This window comes from Cavia porcellus, unplaced genomic scaffold (assembly GCF_034190915.1).
Source record: "Cavia porcellus strain 051 isolate PalLab524CR breed Dunkin Hartley unplaced genomic scaffold, mCavPor4.1 scaffold_6, whole genome shotgun sequence".
Taxonomy (NCBI): Eukaryota; Metazoa; Chordata; class Mammalia; order Rodentia; family Caviidae; genus Cavia; species Cavia porcellus.
This window is the reverse complement of record NW_026947489.1, coordinates 38,765,302-38,790,897: the sequence shown is the minus strand read 5'-3', so window position 1 is coordinate 38,790,897 and position 25,596 is coordinate 38,765,302. Positions and strand designations below refer to the sequence as shown.

At 44.6% G+C, this 25,596-nt stretch overlaps 2 protein-coding genes and 1 long non-coding RNA gene across 10 annotated transcripts; 1 reads left to right on the top strand and 2 right to left on the bottom strand.

Annotated features, from left to right (window-relative positions):
- Positions 1-300: 300 nt before the first annotated feature.
- Positions 301-6,936, bottom strand: Isg20l2 (interferon stimulated exonuclease gene 20 like 2). The gene is made up of 4 exons (XM_003475395.4): positions 6,639-6,936; positions 4,890-5,774; positions 2,149-2,349; positions 301-1,321 (listed from the first exon to the last, which is right to left on the bottom strand). Exons 2-4 carry the CDS (start codon positions 5,658-5,660, stop codon positions 1,208-1,210), a joined length of 1,086 nt encoding a protein of 361 aa, XP_003475443.1. The 5' UTR covers positions 5,661-5,774; positions 6,639-6,936; the 3' UTR covers positions 301-1,207.
- A 52-nt stretch (positions 6,937-6,988) lies between these two features.
- On the top strand, positions 6,989-25,323 carry Mettl25b (methyltransferase like 25B). Of its 7 annotated transcripts, none has more exons than XM_063250373.1 (8): positions 6,989-7,124; positions 19,971-20,095; positions 20,255-20,447; positions 20,917-20,979; positions 21,543-21,680; positions 22,500-22,987; positions 24,526-24,710; positions 25,003-25,323. In XM_063250373.1, exons 2-8 carry the CDS (start codon positions 20,070-20,072, stop codon positions 25,122-25,124), a joined length of 1,215 nt encoding a protein of 404 aa, XP_063106443.1. In that variant the 5' UTR covers positions 6,989-7,124; positions 19,971-20,069; the 3' UTR covers positions 25,125-25,323. The 7 variants fall into 7 exon arrangements, with proteins under 7 accessions (XP_063106443.1, XP_013014223.1, XP_063106441.1 ...); XM_013158769.3 differs by having other exon boundaries at positions 7,080-7,430; positions 24,596-24,710; positions 25,003-25,023; XM_063250371.1 differs by having other exon boundaries at positions 7,088-7,430; positions 20,333-20,447.
- On the bottom strand, positions 10,267-17,936 carry LOC106028894 (uncharacterized). Of its 2 annotated transcripts, none has more exons than XR_001202538.2 (2): positions 17,753-17,936; positions 10,267-12,434 (listed from the first exon to the last, which is right to left on the bottom strand). It is a non-coding gene; the product is annotated as an uncharacterized LOC106028894 (long non-coding RNA). The 2 variants fall into 2 exon arrangements; XR_001202539.2 differs by having other exon boundaries at positions 10,267-13,264; positions 17,753-17,926.
- Positions 25,324-25,596: the final 273 nt, after the last annotated feature.

Sequence of the window (25,596 nt, the reverse complement as noted above, 5' to 3'; positions counted from 1 at the left end):
AACCTTCCTCCCTGCCCCCTGCTTTTCTTATTCTCAGTTTCACTGTCTCATTTTTGGTCTCATGCCCATCTGTTACAGGGCTCAGGTGCCATTTTAAGTGTGCTTGTAACTTTATGGAAGGAACCAGAACAAGGCACCTGTAACACGTCATACATGAGGGTTTGGTCAGTGCTTCTCCTTAACTTTCAGTTAACAAGGGGGCCAATTTATGCCACCCAGACAGCCTGGGAGCCTCTCTACAGAACTGTACAGTCCCTGAATGTCTTGAGATGTTAAAGTCAAAAAAGAACCATCACACAATTGTTTTCCACTATAAAAATTTATCAAAACAATCATAAGTTTTTAAAAGACTTCATTTAGCAAGGTAAAAGATGATTTTAAAAAATTAAAACAATGTAAATTTTTTAATCCACCAAGCAGAAACTAAATAAATCCTCTATTATTCTAGATGAGCTTTTCTATATCAGAAAACTTGATTTCCAAGCTATACTCTTATCTCACTGCTTTGCAACCCTAGAAACTAAACTGCCCTCTAGATGGCTCCTCTGCAAGCCAGCACGTGACATCCTGGCAGGCCAGGTGTGCCAAAGACAAGGTCTGTGACATGGAACAGGATCATACAATTCAGAGTCCAACCTGGATACTGCGGGGGAGGAGGATTTCTGGGGAGCAAACCCAAGGCCTTATATATGCTAGGGCGGTACTTCTACCCTTGAGCCATACCTAGCCCCAAAACACTTTTGAAAGTGAAAGGGTCTTAATGAGACCTAGTGGGTATGGTGACGTGCACCTATAGTCCTAGCTACTCTGGAGGGTGAGGAAAAAAGATGGTTGAGCCCAGGTAGCCAAGGCCAGATTGGGCAATGCACTGTTCCACCCTAAGAGGCAAAGGGCTCTGCTAGTGGTAAGACAGGTGGGAAACTACATTTCCCAGTATGTCCCACTGTCTGGACAGCACAAAGCAACCAGGAATCTGTGGTTAGCACCACTGATGAGGTAAACAGTCCAGAGCAGGGTTCAAAACAAAGAATTCCCCTTCTATAGCACACTTAACCAGATATGAAACACAAGAGCAAGGTGAAATTGCAATGGCTATTGAGTGAGGGGTGGAACCTCTCTCCCCAACAATTCCAGCCTCCCCAGGTGTGCTCGGTCGTGTACAGGGCTGTTGCCTGTTCTGCATGCTGCTCCTGCTGTCCCACGGTTGCTAGTTTTTCAGGGAATTCTGGGCCAGGTGCTGTTCCCACTCAACTTCGACCAACTTGTATAGCTCCATGGTGGCCTGGGCATCTTCCACAGAGGAGTGTCCACTTTTTCCGGCCTGTACAAGGATTAAGAGAAAAGTCTGAACCCACACAAACTTTTCCCTTCCCAACCAATACTGCTCCCTTCATATCTTGCCACCCCACAGTGTTTCTTCTGCAGTTGGCTCCACTTCACACCTAACTCCAGGGCTCAGACTCCTAAGTCTTTGCTCCTGCCTGCCTCAACTCTTTCTGTAGCAGCATATATACACACCCTGGTGGTCCAAGTTCCTCAGACAGAACACACCAGACCAAAGGCAGGACTTTCAAGTCTTCTACCATCCCTAGTTCTTCAACTGCTCTCTATATGGCCCGGGTCTACAACTTCCAAATAAAACTCTTTCTCTGAACAGAGCATGTGAAATGTCTGCATGGTCCTTAAGCCACTACTCTGTTCTTTTAGGTCATCTCCAGTGCCTGCTTTTCTTTCTTCTTCTTTTTGGAGACAAGGACTTGCTAGGTAGTTCAGGCTGCTGTTGAGCTCACTACATAGCCCAGGCTGGACTAAAACTCACAGTGATTAGCCCTGCCTCAACTTCCTGAGTGCTAGAGTTATAGGCATGCACAAGCATGCCTGCTTTTCTTTCCTTCGGGGGTTCATATCCACTTTGGGTTAATTTTTCCTTTTCAAAATATCATTAGGAATGTTCTGTGAGGAAGAATAAAACATTCACTATCCCTCCATATAGACAGAGACTTCTGGGTCCCTTAGCCCAAAGCTGTGTTCACCAGAGCACCCATATGATGGTCTACAGCCAAGACTTCTGGGCCAGAGCTTGGAGAGGCAGTAGGAGGAACCCACACGCCAGAGGTGTGTGTGATGCGACACTCAGGGAGAAGCTACCTGGATATCCCGGCTCAGCAGTTTCTTGGTGAGATTCTTGAGAGACATAGTGACATTCTCCAGGAAACCAGCCTTGCGGTTGAGGAGGGGGATTTGGGAGGTGTCTCTGGTAAGATGCTTGGGGTGAAAGTACTGCAGGGCTTTGAAGTCATTGTGGATGGCGTGTCCCACTACAATCTTCCCTGTGAGGATCTTCAAGATCTGGAATAGGAAGGAGAGAAAAAGTGAGAAGCCAGACTCAAATGTGGACCCCTAGATCCAGAAAACTCCCCATGCCCATCAGTACCTCTGGTTTCTCTGCATCAAACACCTACCTGCCTCGTCCTTGAAATGCTCTGACAAGTTTTTTCTCCTGAAATCTATTTCCTCTTCTCCAGTGTAGAAGTAGACAGCTTCCATGTGCAACTTTATTACTTGGATCTATATTGACAATAGCTCACCTTCTTTTATTTCTTGTGGTGATGGGAAACACTGAGCTACACCCCTGGACTTTCAAAATTCTGAGACAGGGCCAGGGAAGATAGCATATGCCTGTAATCCCAACACTCAGGAGATTGAAGCTGAGGCAGGAGGATCACTACTAGTTTGAGGCCAGCCTAAGCTACATAGTAAGTCTGTATTACATAGTGAGACCCAAAAAACAACAACAGAAAGACCTGAGACAGGGTCTTACTAAGTTATCCAGCTAGCCTCAGACTTGTCACCCTCCTGTCTCAGCTTCCTGGATACCTGGGATTATAAATGAGTGCCACAATGCCCAGCTGTTCCTTATCTTATTGATTGCCACCCTAATGATGGATTAATTTTCCTTTTGTACTAAACTGAACTTGCACTTAAGATGTTCATGTAACTGCCAGATATGGTGGCACATTCCTGTAATTCCAGCACTCAGGAAACTGAGGCTGAGAGATTTTGAACGCAAGCCTGAGCTATGGTGAGCCCTTATGTAAAAGGGGCGGGGGGGGGGGAGAATGCTCACATAACTATCTAGTTCAGTTTTGACTCGCACTTTAAGTCCTTTATCATCATGTCAACCTTAGACATGTGACTGGAACCCATGAAATGGAAGATGGATGGGTTCCAAGTAGGTAACAGAAGACCCAGATGAAACGCACCTAGTAGTGTGGTTACTTTTACTTTTGGGGAAAGAGAGCTTATGTTTTCATGAGACTCTCAAAGGACTCCAAATTATAAAAGAGTAAGTCACTTGAAGACTAAAGCTGCACAGGAGACCTTACACTAGTCTTGAAGCCAAATAACATCTTATCATTTTAGTATCATAATGCATGAAGACTATCAGTGAGTTAAAAGAACACATCATGAGCTCCAAAGGCTGTTCCCAAAATGGTGTTCCTAAAAGGCTGTACAGAAAGTTGCAGTGCTGTATGACCTCCCAATGGGATGTCCTCAAAGAAACCAATTCATCTGGACACCTATTTCATAACCCCAGCCTGGGTACTAATCTTATATTGAAAACTAGCTGTACTACAATCAACCAAAGTATTTAGTTGTTCTTAATCTCACCTGCAGTTTATTGTCCATCAATGCCTTGATTTCACAAGATTCAATTTCTGCCTTGAGGTAATCTACCATCTCAAACCCATCCTACCTCTGTCTCTCCCAAGCCTCTGTTCAGCCGTTTCCCTGCGCTTAGGATATCTCTCCACTCTTTGTTTAATAACTAGCTGCTCTACCTCTGATGAACATCCTCCAACACCTGGCCGGGACTATAAGGAATTATTGATACACAGAGCATTCACAGAAAGTAGTGTGGAGCATGGACCAAGGGCGTCCTCTGGTGGCCTGCTAAGGCCAGCTCGTTCTCCTTCTCCCTTCACTTAGAGAACTCACCTTCCTTTTTCTTTTCTTTTCTTTGGTACCGGGGATGGAACTCACGACCTCGAGCTTGCCAGGCAGGCACTTACACCACTGAGCTAAATAAATCCCTGGCCTCTGCCTTACTTTCTTGTTCATTTTTTGTGTGTATGTGTGGTATCGGGGATCAAACTCGTGACTTGCACTTGCCAGGCAGGCGCTTATGCCACTGAGCTAAATCCCCAGCCCGTCTTGTTCATCTGTTATGCTCCCAAAATCCAGCTGATGGCTAGAATGAATAGGTTAGCTCAATGAGTGTGACGAGAATCCCTACCTAACCCAATCCTGTGTCTTTTATGTCCTTCACTAGAGACCACCTCTCCCAGGTACACAGCAAGCTCTTATCAACTTTCTGACCTCTCCTACCTCTTGTCTTGGGCTACTTTTTGTTTGAGGAACTCTCTCCACCTCCTTTCTCTCAGTCCTAGCCTCCCATCCTATAAGGTAGTGATGGTGAACCTTTTCAGAGCTTTCCATGATACAAACAGCCCATAGAGGCACACATGCCATAGATTCACCATCACTGCTATACACACACACACACACACACACACACACACAGCTAGTCCCCGGATCAATCCTATTAAATCCCCCAATTTTTTTTTTTTTTTTTGAGACAGAGTCTTACTATGTAGCCTGGCTGGCCTCAAATTCTCAATGAGCCTCCTGTGTAGGGCCCCTGGAATGTAGAGATTACAAATGCATAACACCTTGATGAGCACTTTTATCACTCTTTATTCTAGGCCTTACTCATCTGATATTCTGCTCTCCTACAATCCTTTGACACCTTTCCAGGATGACAACCACTGCTGGCAAAATCTCTTGATCCAGTTGTCATTGTCATCATCATGCCCCACATTCCTTACCTGGCTCCGAGCAGTCTTGAAGGGTGTAGCCTTCACCATGTGCTGCTTACGGATACCACTCCATCTGGTCCGGTAGTCCACAATGGGACAGGGGGGACGGACATACTCATCATAAAGCACGTCTCCATCATAGCTGACGATACTACACCGAGCCAAGGAACTTACATGCCCCTTGGGGCCTGTGCCCACCATCTCACAGTCAACTGCCACCATCTTCCCTGGTTTCCACAAAGCTCCAGCGCATGTACTCTCTGAGTGGGCCTGGGTGGAATTTGGTATGCTGCTATTTTCAGGGGGCTTCTTCTGTGGCGGCTTCTTCTGAGGTGGCTTCTTCTGCGGCGGCTTCTTCTGTGGCAGCTTCTTCTGGGAGCGACATGGGTGGCTCTTAATCTTTGGAAGGGCACTCTGGAACTCCCCCAGTAAATCTACTTTACCCACAACAGAATCAGTCTTCTTTGAAGGGGCAGGGGTCAGCCTAGACACTGTAGCTTTCTTGTCCAGGGATTGCTCTAACCTACCACAGGAGGCAGCTGTCTTCTTTTTGCTGAGAGACTTGACCTTTCCAGTGCCATCGACTCTGAGAGTTTCCTTCTTTGTAGGTTCTGAGTGTGGCTTAGGCGCCTTACTAGGACGCTGATTCTTTTTATTGAGAAAGCCTCTCTGTTCCAAGAACCTTCGCCTCTTGACAAAACTTCTATGTTTGGCATTTCCTTCTAATGACTTTTTGAGAGGAGATTCGGAAAAATCCAGATTCAGGAGTAAAGTAGACATGAGGACAGCAAATGGTGGGAGTACTGGAAAGAGTGGCTCACAGATGACAGGAAGATAAGGTTCTCATTCTCTATTGAGTCCCATTGTCTGTCAGATGAAGAACTGCAGAAAACCCTAAGGAGAAAAGTGATGCTAGTAACTGTACCCATAGGCTTGGGGAAAATGAGATAAAAGCCATTTCTGTAGAATTTAAAGCAAGAAAGACATCAGAACAACCTGCCAGATAGCCAGGGAAATGAAATGATGGTATGCATTAAAGAGTAAAACAAAATCTGAATTTTAGTGAGGCCCCACAGTTCAGTATAGATTTAGGAAAGTCATTCTGGGTGTCAGTCTCAATTATAAAATGAAGGCGCTGGGGGGCGCAGATGTAGTTCAGCGGGGGACTGTTCAGCATGAGGACTTGTGTACCATCACCCCCCCCCCAAGCAAAAGAGCCAGATGTGGCACATGCCTGTAATCATAGCACTCTGGGAAGCTGAGGCAAGACAATTACAAATTCAAAGCCATACTAGCAAGGCCCTGTGTCAAACAATTTAGCAAAACCCTGTCTCCAAAAAACAAAAGGAAGGAAACAAGGGAAGTAGGGCCGTGAGGATGCCCTGGGTCCAATCCCCAGTACCGCCACTCAAAATCTACGGTATTGTGGGGGCTAGTGGACTCACTAAGTTCCATTCTCGTAAGGTCTAGAAGCCAGAAAGGGTGAGCTGGCATCTGCCTACAGAGGGAATGTCCAAGTGTACTGATGGCATCCACAGCGCGGGCACCAAGAATGAGAATCCAGGCACCCTTCCCGCTTGGCTCCGCGTGGTTTGTAGGGGGCAACTGCTACACGCAACTCACCCAAGTTCTCCGAAGCAAGAACCTTTGACATCTACCAGAGGGGTAAAGTGAGGGAGCTCGGAAGTCGAGACGGCTCGCAAGCACACTTTTGACGGTTCTTGCAGTGGGAACCGTCCCCCAAACCCACAGACCTACCTCCTGGACTGGCCCTACTACGAACGGAAACGTCCCGAGCCAGATACAGAAACCGGAGCGCGCCGACGAGCCCCGGACGGCGGGCGCGCGGATGGGAACGTGCTGGGGGACGGCGCACCCGACCGAAGCGTCCCCACTTCCGGCAGCGAAACCAAAGATTCAGAGGGTAGAAAGCCCGGCGGCGGCGGCGGCGTGCGTGGGGGCTGGGGCGGATATGCTCCTCGGCCCCTCTAGCCCCGTGGGGGTACAACTCGAAGGTGGAGTGGGCCAAGAGAAACCAGAACTGCGGAGCGCCGGGAACCAGCCCCACTTCCGGCAGAGGAGGTCCTTAGGAGGGAAAAGGCAATAGCAGTAATTTGGCCTGCCCCGTTGGGGACTGGCGCCGCCTCACGTCTCTGTGACGTCACTACGCTGTCACTCTGCTCACGTGACTCGGACGCCAGCACCTGCGAACTGTAGGCGTAGCGACTTGTGACCTCAAACCAGGTACAGGCGCTTCTTTTATAGTATTTTCAGCCCGGTTATGGTGTCCCAGAAAAGCAGCATCAGGGACCAGGCTCAGAACTCTTCCCGTTCGGCTGGCGGAGCTGACCCCCACTGGGGTTCTGGTCCAGTGTGGTACTTATCCTGGATCCCAGCTCACAGCGTCCTCGCTCCCCGTGCCACCAGTTGAAATTTGGGATGCCAGGCGTCTCCGCTCGGAGCCTCTCCCTCGAGGAGCGAAGGCAGCTAGCTGTGAACCTCACCCGTGTTCTGGCGCTGTATCGTTCCATCCTGGACGCCTACATCATTGTGAGTCCACAGGGTCGTGGGCGGGCTGCCTCTGCTAGTGTGGTTGTCTAGGTGCTCATGACGAGGGATTTACATTTGATCTTTTTTTCTCTTGAGTTTGTAGTCATTCCAGAAGAAAGAGTAAAAAGGGGGTTATTTCCTCTACGCCTGGCCAAAACATGGACCTTTGAGTCGTACTGCAGTTAACATCGAACTGTCCTAGGAGTGTATGAAATGTTACAGTAAAACACGTGTTAATTCATTCTAACTCATTTTTATTGTGGAAAGTTTAGCTTTAGAATCACAGTGGGCCTAGAATCTTGCCTCCTGTACAGTGTTACTATTAAGGTCCCCCTCCCCCCCGCGCTGCTTTATTCCAGTCCCTGGTTTCAACTATAAAATGGATCTCTATCTGAAGGATCACTGCTAATAATAAATGAGATAATGTACAAATGGTTGAATTATTGTGACTGAAGTATTCGAACCCCAAACCCAGAAGCTATCCTTGATTTATTGTTTCATTCATCCACAGTCCAATTCTTCAAGTTCTCTTGGCTTTACCTTCATCGCAGATGCCAAATTAATTCGCCTTAATCTCTATTGTTACCTCCGTGGGCCAAGCCACCAGCATCTTCCCTGAACTACTTGCTCTCTGTTTACTAATGTCTGTCCATAACCAGCATTTCTCTTTGAAGTCTTTCAAACATAAATCTTAATACCTTATCACAACACTTCATTGCTTCCAAGATACTTTGATGAAATGCTAATTCTTTTTTTTTTTTTTTTTTTGTCTTTTTCATTTTTATCGGTACCAGGGATCGAACTCACGACTGCCTGCCAGGCGCTTATGCCGCTGAGCTAAATCCCCAGCCGAAATGCTAATTCTTTACTATGTTATTTGTATATCCCTGCATAATGGGAGCTCTGCTGCTGCTTTGTCCACATCATATTTCATTTTTTTCCTACGTTCACTCTGCTATGTTACACTGGCCTGATTTCTGTCTCACAAATTTGATAGGTGTTTGAGCCTTTGCATTTGTTGGTCTGCCTGGAAAAGCTTCCTGGAAAAGCAATAGAGCAAATCAGTTAAGAGCAAGCATTTGAATAAAATAGGTTTCATTTTCTAGCTCTTCTCTTTACTAGCTTTTTGGGGTTTTTTCCTTTTAAGATCTTTTTTCTTTGTACTGGGGTTCAAACTCACGACCATGTGCTTGCAAGGCAGGCACTTATGCCACTGAGCTAAATCCCCAGCCCTTTACTAGCTTTTTGAATCAGGGAGGTCATTCAATTGTTGTTTTAGTTTCATCTGTAAAATGGGGGCTCAAAATAGAACCTGTCTCATAAAGCTGTTTATTAATTAGGTTCATACCTGTCAGATGTTTTCAACAGTTCCTGGCATAGAAAGTATTATGTGAATATTTGTTATTGTTTGTATTTTCTCTTTGTGTGTGTGTATGTGTGTGGTATTAAGGATTGAACTAAAAGCCTTCATGCTGAGCCTCATCCCTAGCCCTTTTTGTCTATATTTTTTATTATATTATTTTTTATTATTATTAGTACTAGTGAATGTAATCATTATGCAGAGTTGGTACATGTACATATCTTAAAAATCATTCCTGGGGCTGGGGATTTAGCTCAGCGGCATAAGGCACCTGAGTTCGATCCCTGGTACTGATAAAAACAAAAAAGACAAAAAAAAAAAAATTAATTCCTTCCATCTCTTAGTCCCTTTCTCATTTACAAAAGAGCTAACTCTTTGTTTCCTATTAGCTGTATTTTATTTTGCTCTTTATTTATACATTGAGTTTCTTATGTAGGAGAAACCATGTGATATTTAAACTTGTATGTCCAGTTTATTTCACTCAACATTGTGGTCAAGGTGCACCCATTTTCCTACAAATGACTCAGGTTTATACTTTATAGCAGAGTAGTACTCCATTGTGTATAAATACACTTTATCTATTCATCTGTTGATAGACATATAGGCTGCTTCCAAAATTTAGCACATATTATGAATTGTGCTGCTATAAACATGGATGTACATATATCACTTTAACATGTGTGATAGCTAAGCATAGCTGATGTCCTTTTGATCTCCTTTTTCAGAGTACTTTAGTTTTTATTATAGATGTCATTCACTTCATTAGATTAATTCCCAAGTATTTTTCTTAAAGTTGTGAATGATGTTATTTTTCTAATTTCTTTCTTGGTGAATACAGGAATCCTGTTGTGGTTTTTTGTTTGTTTGTTTGTTTTTTAAGACAGGATCTCACTAGTCCAGGAGATCCTTCCTGCCTCAGCTGCCCAAGGGCTGGGATTATAGGCGTGGACCATCACACCTGGCTGGAATCCTATTGAGTTTTGTCTGTTGAATTCGTGAAGTTCTAGAAATCTTGGTGGAATTTTTTGGGTCTTCTATTTAAAGGATCATGTCATCTGTGAATACAAATAGTTTGACTTCTTCCTTTCCTATAAATATCCCCTTTCTCTTGTTTGATTGTGCTGGCTAAAGTTTTAAGTACCATATTAAACAGGTGTGGGGATTGTGGACATCCTTGTTTTGTTCCTGATTTTAAAGAACAGGCTTTCACTTTTTCCTCACTTAATATGATGTTGGCAGTAGGTTTGTCATAATTTGTTTTTGTTTTTTTTTTATTGGTACCAGGGATCAAACTCAAGACTGCCTGCTTGCAAGGCAGGTGCTTATGCTGCTGAGCTAAATCTCCAGCCCCTTTGTTTTTGTTTTTTAAGATGGGTCTCACTGTATAATTCTGGCTGACCTTGAACTTGCCAGGTGCCGCGGTCAACACGGGGAAGGAGTCAGGCGAAAGACTGAAGATGCAGGGAGACCAGTTGCTCAGGAGGCAAAAGGCGATTTATTAAAGGACTCCAGAGTTTTTATAGTGTTTCAAAACAAAGAGCAGTACAAGTCACTTCAGGACACTTTCTTGTGCATACAGCAAAGGTAAACATGTTCTTGGGCCCATGAGAAACTTCTTTGTTGTGCAGCCCAGGAGGTAAACATGTTCCTGGGCCCATGAGAAACTTCTTTGCTTATGTTATGAAGCTATTCCCAGGTTAATATCAGCGCGATGCTTTGTCTAGAAGGCTGAGGTTATTGCAGGATAAGGAACTGGTTGAGGTCCAGCTTCAGTGTGTGGTTTTCCACACCCGTTCACTGCCAGACCCCTGGTTCCTGCTCCCAACATATACCCCTTATTTCTTAGACAAAGCGTCGCGTGGGAATTTCACTAGCCATTGATTCTAATTTAAAACGTTTCAAGTCCAAAAGCACATTTCTCATTTGTCCAACAACAATTCTCACAAAATATGGAGAAATCGTTATCATGGCGATAAATGCTAGAGCTCCAATACCAGCTAGAATGATAAAATGTGAAACACCCGTGAGGCTTGGGAAATGGCTGGTTAATGCGTCGAATATTTGCTCAGTTTCTTTTGCTGTATCAACTTTTTATTGCCGGCGCATTGGTTATGTCTTGGATAGTTTTATGCAGCTTAAGCAAATCTAGAGAAGTATTGGAATTATGCCATATTCCTAGCAAATGATTTTTCACGCTATCCCAAGGTACATCACTTTGATTATATCTATGTGAAGTAACACAAATATGTTTGTATAAGGCATGACATTTCAGAGAAGATTGTACTTGCAAAGCATATAACTGGTCTCCTAAGGTTATTACTGTATCTTGTAGAGCATTTAATTTCTGTTCAATCAGGCTATCCCAATTTTCCTGTATTTTCAAAACCAGAGAAACATTATGGGATAATTCATTGACATAGGATGCAGTTTGCACACTTTCCGTAAGAGATATTGCAGACATTGCAGTGGAGGCTATTAAAGTAATAAGTGCGGCAATTCCAGTCATTAACATCCCAACAAATCATTTGGCCCGATTTAAAAGGTTAGTTAACTTTTGCAAAATAATCACAGAAGGATCTTGATACCACTCTGTGGTGATGTTAACAGGTAAAAATACAAATGGAGGTTGTTTGACCAGTAATATGGATGAGTGGTTTCGTGAAGCATTAACACAATTGGATAAGATGCAATCTTTACAAGTAATTTCGTAAGATTCATTGTTCTTTTTTACAGTAAGTTCTCCACTGATAACACCATATGGTTCAGAAACACAAGCTATGATAGTTACATTTTTTACTGTGCCATTAACAGAAATAGCATCCTGTGTCCCTATATGTTGCCATACAACTTTTTGTTTTGCAACAGCAATATAATCAAGAGCTGCAACCAACTTCCACAGCATGGTAAAAAAGGTGATGTTATTCCTTGTGCATATTCCATATAATAAATTTCGGGACCTGTAGGTTGTTTCTCTATAATCACTCCAATCACATAGATCTTTGTAACATATAGTATAATTATGATGGCACAAACGCCATGAGGGTCCATATACACTTTTGCTTGGGTATTTTTGTCTACATTCGGGAATATGCTCAGAGGGATTGCCTTTTCCCACTCTAGTTTCACTACTGTTGTGAAATATATACATCATATCTACTCCACAGTGCGTTCCATTAGTAAAAGTTTCCATCCCAATCAGAGTATCTTTCTATTAATGTACAATTCTCATTTGTTTTAGAAAAACATAGGGGTAATGAAGTAGACATTCCAGTGTAATTATATACAATAGAGATAGGTTGTATATGAGTGGAAGAAGGAAAACTTAAGACTCGAGTATTATTTACATAAACAGTAACATCATCGTTGTCGCCCCATGACATAGGGTGCAACAAAGGAGGATTAGGTACAAATGCCCAATAATTATCCGCCCACACAGGCGTTTGAAATGTATGCAAAACCCAAATAATGCTTAGCAGTTGAGCCAAAAACAGAAGAGTTTCATCTCTTGTCGCAGGAGGCCTTCTGGTCGTTGTTCTCGTCCTCGAGGTCATGGTTAGTCGAAGCATCTTCCTGCGCAGTTTTTCTATCTTGCTCTTGGGCATGTCGTACACAACATTCTGGGATCCACCTGGGTGTATCAGCGTCTGTGGGAAAAACACAAACATATCCTCTCCCCCATATCAATACTGGGTCAGGACCATGTAATAGATTAGTTAATGGGTCTTTCCAATACACCACTGGTTTGGAGGGCAAATCAGGAGACCAATGTCTCTCAGCTGCAGATCTATTGGAAGCATCAAAAGTTAAAAAATTAAGAACGTTAAGAGCATGGTTAAGAAGGGTTTTGAGAGAATACTTATACCATCTCCCCCTTTTTAATTTCTTTAACGTGTTTTTTAGTGAGAGATTAGCACGTTCAACAATTCCTTGTCCTTGAGGGTTATAAGGTAATCCAGTAACATGTTTAATATGGAAAGTCTGACAGAATTTGGCAAAGGGTTTACTAACATATGCTGGGCCATTATCAGTTTTAATGGATCGAGGAATGCCTAGGATAGAGAAACAATATAGTCGGTGTTGTATTACATGGGTGGCAGTTTCTCCAGTCATAGGTGAAGCAAGCATGTAATGAGAAAAGGTATCTATGGTGATGTGTAGTATTTTAATGACCCAAAAAAAGGATAATAAGTGACATCCATCTGCCAGATGTCGTTTGGATGGAGTCCTCGAGGGTTGACTCCAAAATGAGGTACTGGAAGGAGAGGCGCACACGAGGAACAGTTTTTAACAATTTCTTGTGCTTGCTGCTGTGTTATACCATATTGATAACGTAAAACTTGTGCAGCTTGGTGATGAAGAGCATGTGACTGTTGTGCTTGCGAAACAGCAGACAGTCCAATATGCGTGGCTTGATCTGCAATTGCATTTCCAAGAGTCAGAGCGCCTGGGAGATTAGAGTGACTGCGAATATGTCCTACAAAACAAGGTGCAGATCGAGAATGTAAAGATGATTGAATGAGACCAAAAAACTGTGCAACAAGGATGTTAGCAGTGTTGATAACAGGTACGCATTCTAAAACAGACAAGGCTTGTACTACATATTGGCTCTCTGAAAACAAATTTAAGGGAACATCAAAGAAAAGAATAAAAGCCCGATAAACAGCATAAAGTTCAGTCTTCTGAGCTGAAGTACTCCTCAATTGTCATACATAAGTTTGATTTGGGGATACTAAAATAGCTTTTCATTGGAGCTTCCATCTGAAAATAAAGTAATAGCATTAACAAGGGGTTTCATGCGTATGATTTGAGGAAATGAGAAGGTAACTTTAGAGGCAAATTGAAGAATTTTATCCTTGGGATAATGATGTTGGATTTGACCGGTATAGGACGCTAGAGATAGAGGAAAATAATCAGTCATATTAAGCAACCATTTGAGCTGTTCAGATGTATAAGGGATTATAATAGAGTGAGGGTCTCTTCCTAAATGCATTATAGACAGTTTTCTTCCTTGCATAATCCTTTCTGCGACCAAAGAGGCATAAGGGGGGAGAGCCCTTTGCGGGGAATGCGAACCATGAATCCATGAGAGAACTCCCTGTTGATATAACACACCTGTAGGGGAAAAGGACGTGGGTATGATGATAAGAGACCAGGGAGTGGAATAATCACAATAATGAAGCTGCGCACTTTGAAAAGCCTTATTAACCAGTTCAAGAGCTTTGCGAGCTTCTGCTATCATTTGGCAGGGTGAACTTGGGTTAGAATCTCCAGCTAATAAGGAAAACAATGGGTGGAGGTCTTGAGATGGCAGGATCCAATTAATTTCGCCTAAGAGTTTTTGAAAATCATGTAACGTACACAAGTGAGAAGTATTAACAGACAATCGTGGAGAAGAAAAATGCTGTGGATATAAGTGAAAACCTAGATAAGAATAAGGAGGTGAAGTTTGGACCTTCTCAGGCGCGATGACCAGCCCATTATTTGTTAAATCCTGATGAAGAGAGGCATATACTTGCAAAAGCATCTCAGAATCTTGATGGGCTATTAAAATATCCATATAATGAATAATGGTAGCAGAGGCAAATTTAGATCTGGTATTGGCAATGGCTGCATGTACAAACTTTTGACACAAGGTGGGGCTAATAGCCTTACCTTGAGGTAACACATCCCACTCATATCTTTCCATAGGTGAGGACAAATTACAGGAAGGAATACTAAAAGAAAATCTCTTGCAATCCTCGGGGTGGAGAGGGATAGTATAAAAACAATCTTTCAAATCAAGAACAATACAATGATGTGACAGAGGTATTGCCATAGGTGATGGAAGTCCAGGCTGAAGAGCCCCCATAGGAAACATAGTATCATTAACTTTTCTAAGGTTTTGTAATAATCTCCATTTTCCTGATTTCTTTTCTATCACAAATATAGGCGAATTCCAGGGGGAGGAGGAAGGTCGGATGTGACCACAGACTAACTGTTACTGCACTAATTGCCTGGCGGCTTGGAGTTTAGCCTCAGGCATGGGCCACTGATCTACCCATACTGGTGTATCAGATTTCCAATTAATTTTATCAGCATGGATAGCGGGGCGGCTACTAAGAAAAATCCAACCCCTGTTTATCAACCTTTTGTGGGATGGATAAAGGGTCTTTGATACTTTGATTATTTTTTCCCATGCCTGCAAATGGCAATTGGCCCATTTGCAACATCTGTTTGGTCACAGTGGGACTTGGACTCCACTCCCATTTGGCTTAGCATGTCTCGTCCCCACAAATTTAGGAGAAGATTAGGTAAAACATGTGGTTGGAATTCTCCAGTATATCCCTCCAAATCAGTCCAGGATAATATAGAAGAGAATTTAAAAGGAGCGGGGGCTTGCCCGACTCCTTGGAGAACAGCAGGGACAGGATCCAAGGGCCAGGATGAAGGCCAGTCTTGTTGTCTTATAACAGAAACATCAGCCCCTGTATCCATTATTCCAAGAAAGGTTTTTCCCTGTATTTTTAGTAAGCACTCTGGTCTTTCATCTTGTATTTGTCGAATAAGAAAAGCATCAGAGGAGCCAAACCCTTCGGTGCCTTAGGTTTTTTCCTGAGCATCTTTTGTTTTCCTTGAATAAGGGGCAACAATAATAACTGTGCTGTACGGGTACCCGGAGGTATATTAATGACTACTGTATCGGTTTTAGCCATAACTTTAATTTCTCCCTCATAATCTTGATCTATCACTTCAGGAAGTACTATAAGTCCTTTTAAAGTAAATCCACTTCTGCCTAGTAAAAGCCCCCAATTGTTTGGAGGTAACGGGCCATAAATGCTAGTAGGTATCAGTTGGACTCCTAGCTCTGGGGTTAATATGATGTGGGTTGAGGAACTGAGGTCCAATCCTGTGCTTCCTGGAGTTGCTCTGGAGAGTCTGAAACGGATTGTTTCTGGGTTGAATTGCCCCGAAGATTTGTTGCTGGGCCTGGGGCTGGCCCCTCTTGGAGTTTCCCTGCTGGGGGGGTAGTAGATTGCCTTCCTTATCTCTTTTAAAATAACATTCATTAGCCCAGTGATCTCCTCTCTTACAGCATGGACATAACCCTGGGGCTTTTGGCTTTTTATCAATTTTAACCTTATTGTTTGCATTATTCCCACCTTTTGGAGAATCAGAGCATTGTTTGGCAATATGCCCCATTTTTCCACAATTGTAACAACTTCCTGGAGGGCCAAGGATACGTTTTTTACGTTTGCTATGTTGTATTGCCAAACATTCTTGCAGGGTTTGTCCCTTCAAAGCAGCTGCCATAGACAATCCTTGAATATATCCTGCTCCTATGTCTGCACAGAGTCTGATGTAATCATTTAAGGTGCCCCGTCCCTTCCAGGGTCGAATTGCTGCTTGGCAGACTGCATTGGCATTTTTAAAAGCCAATTTTTTTACTAATATATTGCTGGTTTCTTGATCACTTATCAATCGTCCAGCAGCCTGAAGGAGGCGAGAGACAAAATCCTGGAATGGTTCATCAGGACCCTGTTTAATCTTGCCTAATTCTCCCTTCTTTGATCCTGATTGTGGCAATTTTTTCCATGCTGCTAAAGCGGCCCATCGAATCAAATCATAGGCATAGCCAGGGTAATTTAATTGAGCACCCAGGGCCGCAAAAGCCCCTTTCCCTTGAAGATGATCCATAGAAATTCCATTAGCAATAGCTTGATCGTCTAATGCATATCCCATGGTAGTCTCTTCATATTCTGATAGCCAAAGAAGATAATCTCCCCCATTCAGTATAGCCTTAGCTAAAAGCTTCCAATCTTGAGGCGGCAAAGCCTGGCTCGCTACTGATTCAAGAATAGACATAGTAAAAGGAGCAGTAGCTCCGTATTGTGTAGCTGCCATCTTTAATTCTTTAATTGTTTTAAAAGCAAGCCCCTCATGTTCATTGTATGGTTGTCCTTGTGGAGTAACTCTCCTTACTACTGGGTAAACTTGAAATCCCTCTAAATTTTCGCCTTGCTTTCTAGCTTCTTGAAGTGCACGTTGTAAGGGGGATATCGCTAAAGGTGCAACAGGACGTATAGGCACAGGTGGGGGCAATAAAGGCATTGGTCTAAATCCTACTCGAGCAACAAGAGGTGTGGTAGAAGTTTCATATTGATCAAACAAAGGCCTTGCCAATGAAGAAGTACTACAACTTTTATGCTGTTGATCCCTTAAATTAACCTCAGATAACTTTTGAATCTGCTTAGCCATATCAGACAATTCTTTTTTAAATGTTTCAATCAAGTTTTCTAAGCCCTCCGTTGGTTCTTTACATTGTGGGTTTGCCTGATCTTGAAGCATGAAAGCCTCATGTTGATGCTCATATTGGGAGGCCTCACGCTCTAACTCTTCCCATTCTTTCAGACCTAATTCTTCGTCTGAATCTGAATCAGCTTCTCTATCAGGGTTATTGACTTGTAAATCATCAGGCCTATTGTTTATTTTGTTAATCATGTGGAGGTCGGGCTGCTCGTAACAGGGCGGCTCAGAGAGTGGTGGCGGAGCAGAGGGCAGGGGGCGGTATAAGGAGGATGCCACATTCTCTGAGGATTTGGTTTTTCTTATAAAACTTTCTCGAGTTCTTTTTTCCCGTTTACTAGACTCAGAGTCCCCTTTTAAACAGTCCTTAATTAGAGTCCAAATCGGAAACACATCCACAGGAACCTTCTCAGGACCACAAGCACAATAATAATCCTTAATCTTTTCTCCTACTGTCTTCCAAGTCTCAACATTAACCATTCCCTGTTCTGGAAACCAGGGGCAAACTTGATGCACAAAATCAACAAACCGATGAATTTGGAGCTTAGCTACAGGAATGCCCCTACTCTTTAACAAAGAGGAAATAACTTGTTCAAAAAGTTCCCGTTCTGAAGACGGGGAGTTACCCATTCTCACCCCTGCGTATATGCCACTCCCTGCTACTTTCGCTTTCACTTACCCGGGTCCTCCTAGCAGCGGTCTTCTCGGAACTCCCGATTCTCCTTCCACTGGAAGAACGCTCCGAATGCTTATATTCCAAGCCCCACGTTCGGGCGCCAGGTGCCAGGTGCCGCGGCCAGCGCGGGGAAGGAGTCAGGCGAGAGACGAAGACTCAGGGAGACCAGTTGCTCAGGAGGCAAAAGGCGATTTATTAAAGGACTCCAGAGTTTTTATAGTGTTTCAAAACAAAGAGCAGTACAAGTCACTTCAGGACACTTTCTTGTGCATGCAGCAAAGGTAAACATGTTCTTGGGCCCGTGAGAAACTTCTTTGTTGTGCAGCCCAGGAGGTAAACATGTTCCTGGGTCCATGAGAAACTTCTTTGCTTATGTTATGAAGCTATTCCCAGGTTAATATCAGAGCGATGCTTTGTCTAGAAGGCTGAGGTTATTGTAGGATAAGGAACTGGTTGAGGTCCAGCTTCAGTGTGTGGTTTTCCACACCCATTCACTGCCGGACCCCTGGTTCCTGCTCCCAACATGAACTCACTGTAGTCCAGGCTAGCCTTGAACTTGAGATGATCCTCCTGCCTCAGTTTCCTGAGTGCTGGGATTACAGGCATGTGCCATCATGCCTGGCTTCTTCAGAGTTTTGTTTTACTTTGTTTTTGAGACAGGGTCTTGTTATGTAGCCCAGGCTAGTCCCAAACTCATGACAATTGTCCTGCTATGATCACTTTCCTGAGTGCTAGGATTACAAGTGTGCACTGTGACGCTTGGCTTTGTATTTTCTTTATACGTCTGATTCCTGTTAAACGTTCGAGTCTTAGCTAACCTCAGCCAAGGCTTCCCCCATCACTCTATCTGAAGTAGTTTTCTAATAAATTTTATTTTACATAACTTTTCTAAATGTTATATTGTTGGTGGTGCTCGACGTTAGCTGAAATAATTTTTGTGATTATTACTTTGTATAGCTGATGATCAAATTCAGGGCTTTACACAGGCTGGGAAAGCACTGTACCAGCACTACCTCCCTAGTCTGTGAGATTTTTTTTTTTTTTTAATGTAAACTCTGCAGTATCACTATTGTATCTCCTGAGCTGAGGACAGAGATTGGTGTAAAGCCAAAACAAAGCCCCAAAATTTATGATGAGTAAATGAGTGATTAAAAATATGTATGTGTCAGTGTATATTTACAGGTGGTATACACCTGTAATCCTAGCACTTGGGAGGCTGAGGCAGGAGAATCACAAGTTTGAGGCTAGCTTGGGCTACATAATGAGTTTAAGGTCAGACTGGACTACATAGTAAGACTGTGTCTCAAAAGAAACAAAATAATGGCCAGTATGGTAGTACATGCCATAATCCCAGAACTCTGGAGGCTGAGGCAGGAGAACTGCTATTAGTTTGAGGTCAGCCTGGCTACACAGTGAGTTCAAGGTTAATCTGAACTTCATAGTGAGACCTTGTGTCAAAAAAATATGAATGTATGTGTATATATATATATACACATATATACATATATATGCATGTATATTTCTATACATATGTGTGTGTGTGGCACATAAAATGGCAGATTACAAAATGATAATGTGGGGCTAGGGATATAGCTCAGCAGCATAGTGCCTGCCTGGCGAACACTGAGTCCTGAGTTTGATTCCTGGTACCTAAAAAAACCCAAAATGATAATGTGCTAATACTGGTGAGACAGTTACTATGGTAGTGTTAGGGAGGCATATGTGAAGACACCATCCCCACCTTAAAGAAATTCAGTTGAAGCCAGGTATACACACACCTGTAGTCCCTGCTGCTGCAGAGGCTATTGCAGAAATATCTGAGTTTGAGGTCCACCTGGGCACCTGTATAGACCCCATCTCCCTCCCTGTTCCCAAAAAAAGTGGAGACGACTGACACAAATGTGACAATGAAAGATACAATGAAAGCCCAGCATACAGTCTGGACTCAGAAGCAGAGGTCAGCCCCTTAGAAGATAGAGGAGGAAGGAGCAGGCTTGGGAGGAGAGCTGCCTCCAGGAGGCAGAGGTACCTGCTGAGTGAGGTGAGATGGGCAGGGAAGAATGGGCATAGTAACAGGTAGTGACCTTTTTTTTTTTTTTTTTTTTTTTGGTGCCAGGGATCAAACTCATGACCTCGCATTTGCCAAGCAGGCGCTTACGCCGCTGAGCTAAACCCCCTGTCTGGTAGTGTCCTTTTGAATGCATCTCTATTTCTTTTGCAGGAATTTTTTACAGACAACCTGTGGGACACACTCCCTTGCTCATGGCAGAAAGCGCTAGATGGACTAGAGCCACCGGAGCTGGCTTCACAGCTGCTGGGGATGCCTGGAGAAGGAGAAGAGGTCAGGTATGGCATGGAAAAGGCCCTGTGCTAGGGAACTTAAGGCACTAGGTTCTGCAATGATACTGCTCATTGTTTCCTAAGGTCTTCCAGGGCCAGGTTAGGATCTGGTGAACTCAAGACATGACGGGACTATTTACTGTGGCCTGGGCTGGCTTATCTCAGGTACAGGTCGGTGTGGCCACTCACCCTGCTGGCCCTGAAGTCCACTGCCTATGCCCTGACTTTTACTCGGATGCCCAGCTTTCAGACCCCCTCTGAGTTCCTGGAGAACCCCAGCCAGAGCTCCAGACTGACAGCTCCCTTCCGGAAACATGTCAGGCCCAAGAAGCAGCATGAAATCCGCAGGCTGGGAGAGGTGAGAAGATGGCTGAAATATGGACAGTGGCAGGGAACCCTGGGAGTTTAGCCAGAGGGTTACAAAAATGTATGCCCTGCACTTCAGTAGGACCAGAGGCCCTAGATGCTTCTCTTCTCAGAAGATCCTGTAATCCTACCTGAGCAGCTCTTTCTTCATCCCTTTGCTGGATTGATTGGCAACTGTATCTGAATCACTCCTATTCCCATTTTTACATCTCCATGGTCTGCTTTGAGCTTCACAGAGGGCTCTTACTCTATGGGGCAGACTGAGTCGCTAACCTGAGTGCCCCAAACATGGTCTGGGCATCCACACTCATCCTCCACTATGGTTTCCCGACCTCTGTGTCTTTCATGGCTCCCTCTGTCCCTCTTTTTCTGCCATCTTTGGCTCTCTACTCTCATTATGGATATTTGCTCCAATGATGAAGAGCCAATGGCCAGGAGACCTTTGCTCCCTCCTCTTTCAGTTGGTGAAGAAGCTGAGTAACCTCACTGGCTGCACTCAGGTTGTGGACGTGGGCTCAGGCCAGGTGAGCCAGACCCCAGACATACTGTCTTTTCAAGCCATAAGAATAAAAGAACTGGAAGTCAGGTTTAAGGCCTCGGGCCCAGGGAGGCAGGTTCTGAGAAGTAGCAGAAACAGGCAGCAGAGTGTTGTGTCCGGCTGTAGCAGGGGCAGTAAGAGGATGGGAAAAGAAAGAAAAAAGACAAATTGATAAAATCTGAGGTCAGGTGGAGCCCTCTCTCCTGATGGGAGGAAAGGAACTCTCAACCAACGCAGTGCATTTATTTATATATTTAGCAACATGATGTCACATGACACCCCTTTGCAGAGCAACCCATTGCTTGGATTGTGCTGTGGCTTGGTGTTCTCTGGGCTGCAGCAGCTTGTTTATGTGGCTCGTTCAAGGCGCTTTTTGTTCTAGTGATGGCCTTGCGTCAGCCTGGTATGTGTGATCCATCTCCAGCTTTAGTGGCTCCCAACAGCAGAGAATTTAAGTTTCTGTGGGCCCTGGGACTCAGGTGTCCAGGCTGGGTAATGTGGACAGAACTCTAAACAGAGATGACTCTGTCCTCCCTGTCATGACTTAAGGGCCATCTTTCCCGCTTCATGTCTCTGGGCCTGGGACTGATGGTGAAGAGCATTGAAGGGGATCAGAGACTAGTGGAGCGTGCACAGCGCCTGGACCAGGAGCTTCTGCAGGCTTTGGAAAAAAAGAGGAGCCTACAGGTAGGGCAGCCCCACTGCAGGAGCAGCGATTGCTTGGCTTAGTTCCTGCTCTCCTGTTTCAGCCTGAGTTGGTGTGCTCCCTGCTTCTGCTGCCTCTTCCCTGAGATCTTCCTTCCCCAAAGCCTTCCCATATCTCATAGACACTTGAAATTACAGAATGCTTTCCACAACAATGTGTTCTTTTCACAATAACCTGTGAAGTTGCCAGTCACGTATTATCATCATATTTGTTACTAGCTGGGCATTGTGGCACATAGCTATAATTGCAGCACTCAAGAGGCTGAACCAGCAGGATTACCCCAAGTTTGAGGCCTGCCTAGACTACACAGTGAGTTCAAGGCCAGCCTGATCGACAGCAAAACCTTGTCTCCAAAAACAAAAACAAACAAAAAATCTTTATTGTGTGTGTGGGGGTGGTTCCAGGGATTGAACCAACAAATACTCTATTCTGAGCTCCATCCCTAGTCCTCAACCAGGCATTAGACATATTATTCACGAAAACTTGGAGGCTGAGGTAGAGCTCTGTGTTAGAGCACTCAGCCAGCTGTGAGGCTCTGGGTTTGACCCCCAGTGTGACCCAAATTAATAATAGGAAAAAAAAAAAAAAAGGAAAACTGGGGTTTGAGAGATAAAAGATTTGCATAGTCAGCAACAATGGACCCAGTTTATTTCATCTCCTGATTATGGTCCAGCAGCTCTCTCCCATGTCCCAGCCTTTCTATTCCTCCTTAAGAAGTAACACAGAGCATAGGTCCTTTCCTGTATCTGAGGTGTCCCAATGACAGACTTTCTTAGTTTTGTCCTTTCTTGCCTCCACAGGTGGTCCCAAGAGGCCCTTACCACTGCCCCCACCATGTGGTTCGGTGGGTCGACCCCACAGCCCTGTGTGAGGAACTTCTGCTTCCCCTGGAGGAGCCACAGCAGGGTGGTGACACTCGCTTGCTGCTGACGGGTCTCCACGCCTGTGGAGACCTAAGTGTTGCCTTGCTGAGGCACTTCTGTTGCTGTCCTGAGGTGGCAGCCCTGGCCTCAGTGGGATGCTGCTACATGAAGCTCAGTGAGCCTGGTGGCTACCCACTGAGTCAGTGGGTAGCTGGGCTGCCTGGCTTCGAATTGCCGTACAGGCTCCGGGAGGGGGCCTGCCATGCTCTGGAGGACTATGCTGAGCGGCTACAGAAAGCTGGCCCTGGCCTCCGAACACACTGCTACCGTGCAACATTGGAAACCGTCATCCGACATGCTTGTCCCGAGCTCCGTCGCCCAGGCGTGCAGGGGATCCCCAGGGTCCATGAGCTCAAGATTGAAGAGTGAGGTTGAGGGGGGTCACCAATTGGCAACCTAACTCCCTACCCACTTATCCTTAGCATGTCCAAAGAAAATCTGTGCCTAGAGGAGTGGATTCTCTGACTGGGGCAGCATGTTCCAATGTGTTTGAAAGTTGTCCTTAGCCAGGTGTAGTGCCACACACCTATGATCCCAGCCACATGGAAGGATGAGGCAGGAAGAATCAAAGCTAGCCTGGACAACTTAGTGAGATCCTGTCTGAAAAAGGACTGGGAAGTTAGCTTAGTTTGAAACTCCAGATTCAATCCTCAGTACTGCAACAACAAAAAAATCCTCCTTACCATATCAGGAGATGATGAAAGATACGTGGTTTATTTATTTATTTGTCTTTTTCTTTTTTTATCGGTACTGGGGATCGAACTCACAACCACACACTTGCTAGGCAGGTGCTTATGCCACTGAGCTAAATCCCCAACCCCATACATGACTGTTTTATCTGCAGTGTTGGGATTCAGACCCAGGATTCCATGCATGCTAGGCAAGCACCCTGCTGCTAAGGTACACCCCAAGCCAAATGTAAAGCTTTTGTTTTGTTGTGGGTTTTTTGGTCTTTTTGAAACAAGATTTTTCTGTGCAGTTCAGGCTGGCCTTGTGCTCACTTTGTAGCCCAGGCTGGTCTCGAACTTGAAATAATCTTCCTTCCTCAGCCTCCTAAATGCTGGGATTATTGGTGTGCACTACTATATCCAGCTCTGAATGTAGTTTTTAAATGTTAAAAATGTGGCAAAATAACTGGGAAGAGCTTAACTGAAAATAAATTTTTTGATCAATTTCCATTAGACAGTTTATAGCCAGGGAAACCTTTAATGTATATTAGGCTAGGCACTGGGGTGCATGCCCATAGTCCCAGCTATTTTAGAGCTGAGGCAAGGGGATGTTGAGCCCAGGAATTTGGGGCCACCATGGGCAATATTACCAGTTTCACCTGTTTGGGGGTTGTTTTTGTTTTCATTTGTTTTGCTAGTGAGATTGAACCCAGAATCTTATCCTGAAGTAAATCCATAGCCCTTTTATTTTTTTGAGACAAGGTCTTACCACATTGCCCAGGTTGGCATTAAAATTTGTGATCTTCCTGCCTTAGCCCCCCAGGTAGCTATACCCATCATACCGTGATGATCCTGACTCTTTTTTTTTTTTCCTTTTTTCTGGTACCGGGGATCGAACTCATGACTGCCTGCTTGCAAGGCAGGTGCTTAAGCCTCTGAGCTAAATCTCCAGCCCCGAGACCCTGACTCTTTAAAAAGTAGTTTAGCTGGGGATATAGCTCAGTGGCACAGCACTTGCCTGACAAGCATGAAGTCATGAATTTGATTAATGGTACCCCCCGTCCCCCAAAGTACAATTTAGCTGGTTGTGGTGCCACATACCTATAATTCCAGCACAACAAGAAAAAAAATTGTATGTTGGGGTAGCAAATCAAATAAAGTTGGAGTCAAAGGAGGAACAGGCAAAGTGGGAGGTAGAGGTTCCTAAACTAAGTGCCATCTGGGTGACCCTACAGATATGTGCAGCAGGGGCTACAGCGAGTGGGACTGGACCCCCAGCTGCCACTGAACCTGGCTGCCCTTCAGGCTTACCAGGCCCAGGAGAACCGGGTGGTGGCCTTCTTCAGTCTGGCCCTCCTGCTTGCACCATTGGTGGAGACACTGATTCTGCTAGACCGGCTGCTCTACCTTCAGGAGCAAGGTAAGGGGCAGGAGCTGAAGTTTTAAGAGTTCCTCCTTCAACCCCAGCCTTACATCCACCAGACCCAATCACTACCTCGTGGACTGGGGGATTTAAGAAATGCAGTTAAGCAAGTGTTCCAGGCATGTAGAACTTGAAGGGTATGAAAAGCCTGTAGTCAGTTCCTCAGACACCAGCTTCTCCAGAGACTGCCTACTGGAGAAAGTGGCTGTGCCTGCCAGCTGGCAGGAAGTGCTAAGTGAAGAGTCTGGCCTATGTGTCCCCTTTCTGATTAGCCCTACCTTTCTTCCAGGCTTCCACGCTGAGCTCTTGCCCATCTTCAGCCCTGAATTGTCCCCTAGAAATCTGGTTCTGGTGGCCACCAAGATGCCCTTGGGTCAGGCCTTCTCTACTCTGGAGACTGAAGATGGCTGATACAGCTCAAGAAAGAGGACATCAAAGACCCCATCTGAAACCACTAGGTGCCAGAGGGGCAGTGTGCACCTCCTCCCCAAGAAAGCAGCATCCTGCAGTCTTTCTTAGATCCTTTGAGTTAATATTTTCTCCTGCTGGCTGCTGTATGTTATCTAATACTGTGTGAAGTTTTCAATTTATTAAAACCCAGAAGACTTGACTTCCTGTTTCCAAGAAGTACTGAAAAAAGCCAAGTATTTAGCTCAGAAGCACAAATGCCTGCTAGGCAAATGCAAGGTCTTGAGTTTCATCCGTTACCAAAAAAAAAAAAAAAAAAAACTAGAAAGGACAGATGCATATCTGCCCTGCAGAAGTGTGGCTGTCACATGACACTGCTTGATGCCCTCCCTAGCAGGTAGCCTGCATGATACCTTCTTTTGCTCAGAGGTCTCCCTGGAGGGAGCAGCTGTCTTTTTGGTTTGTTTCCATCCCA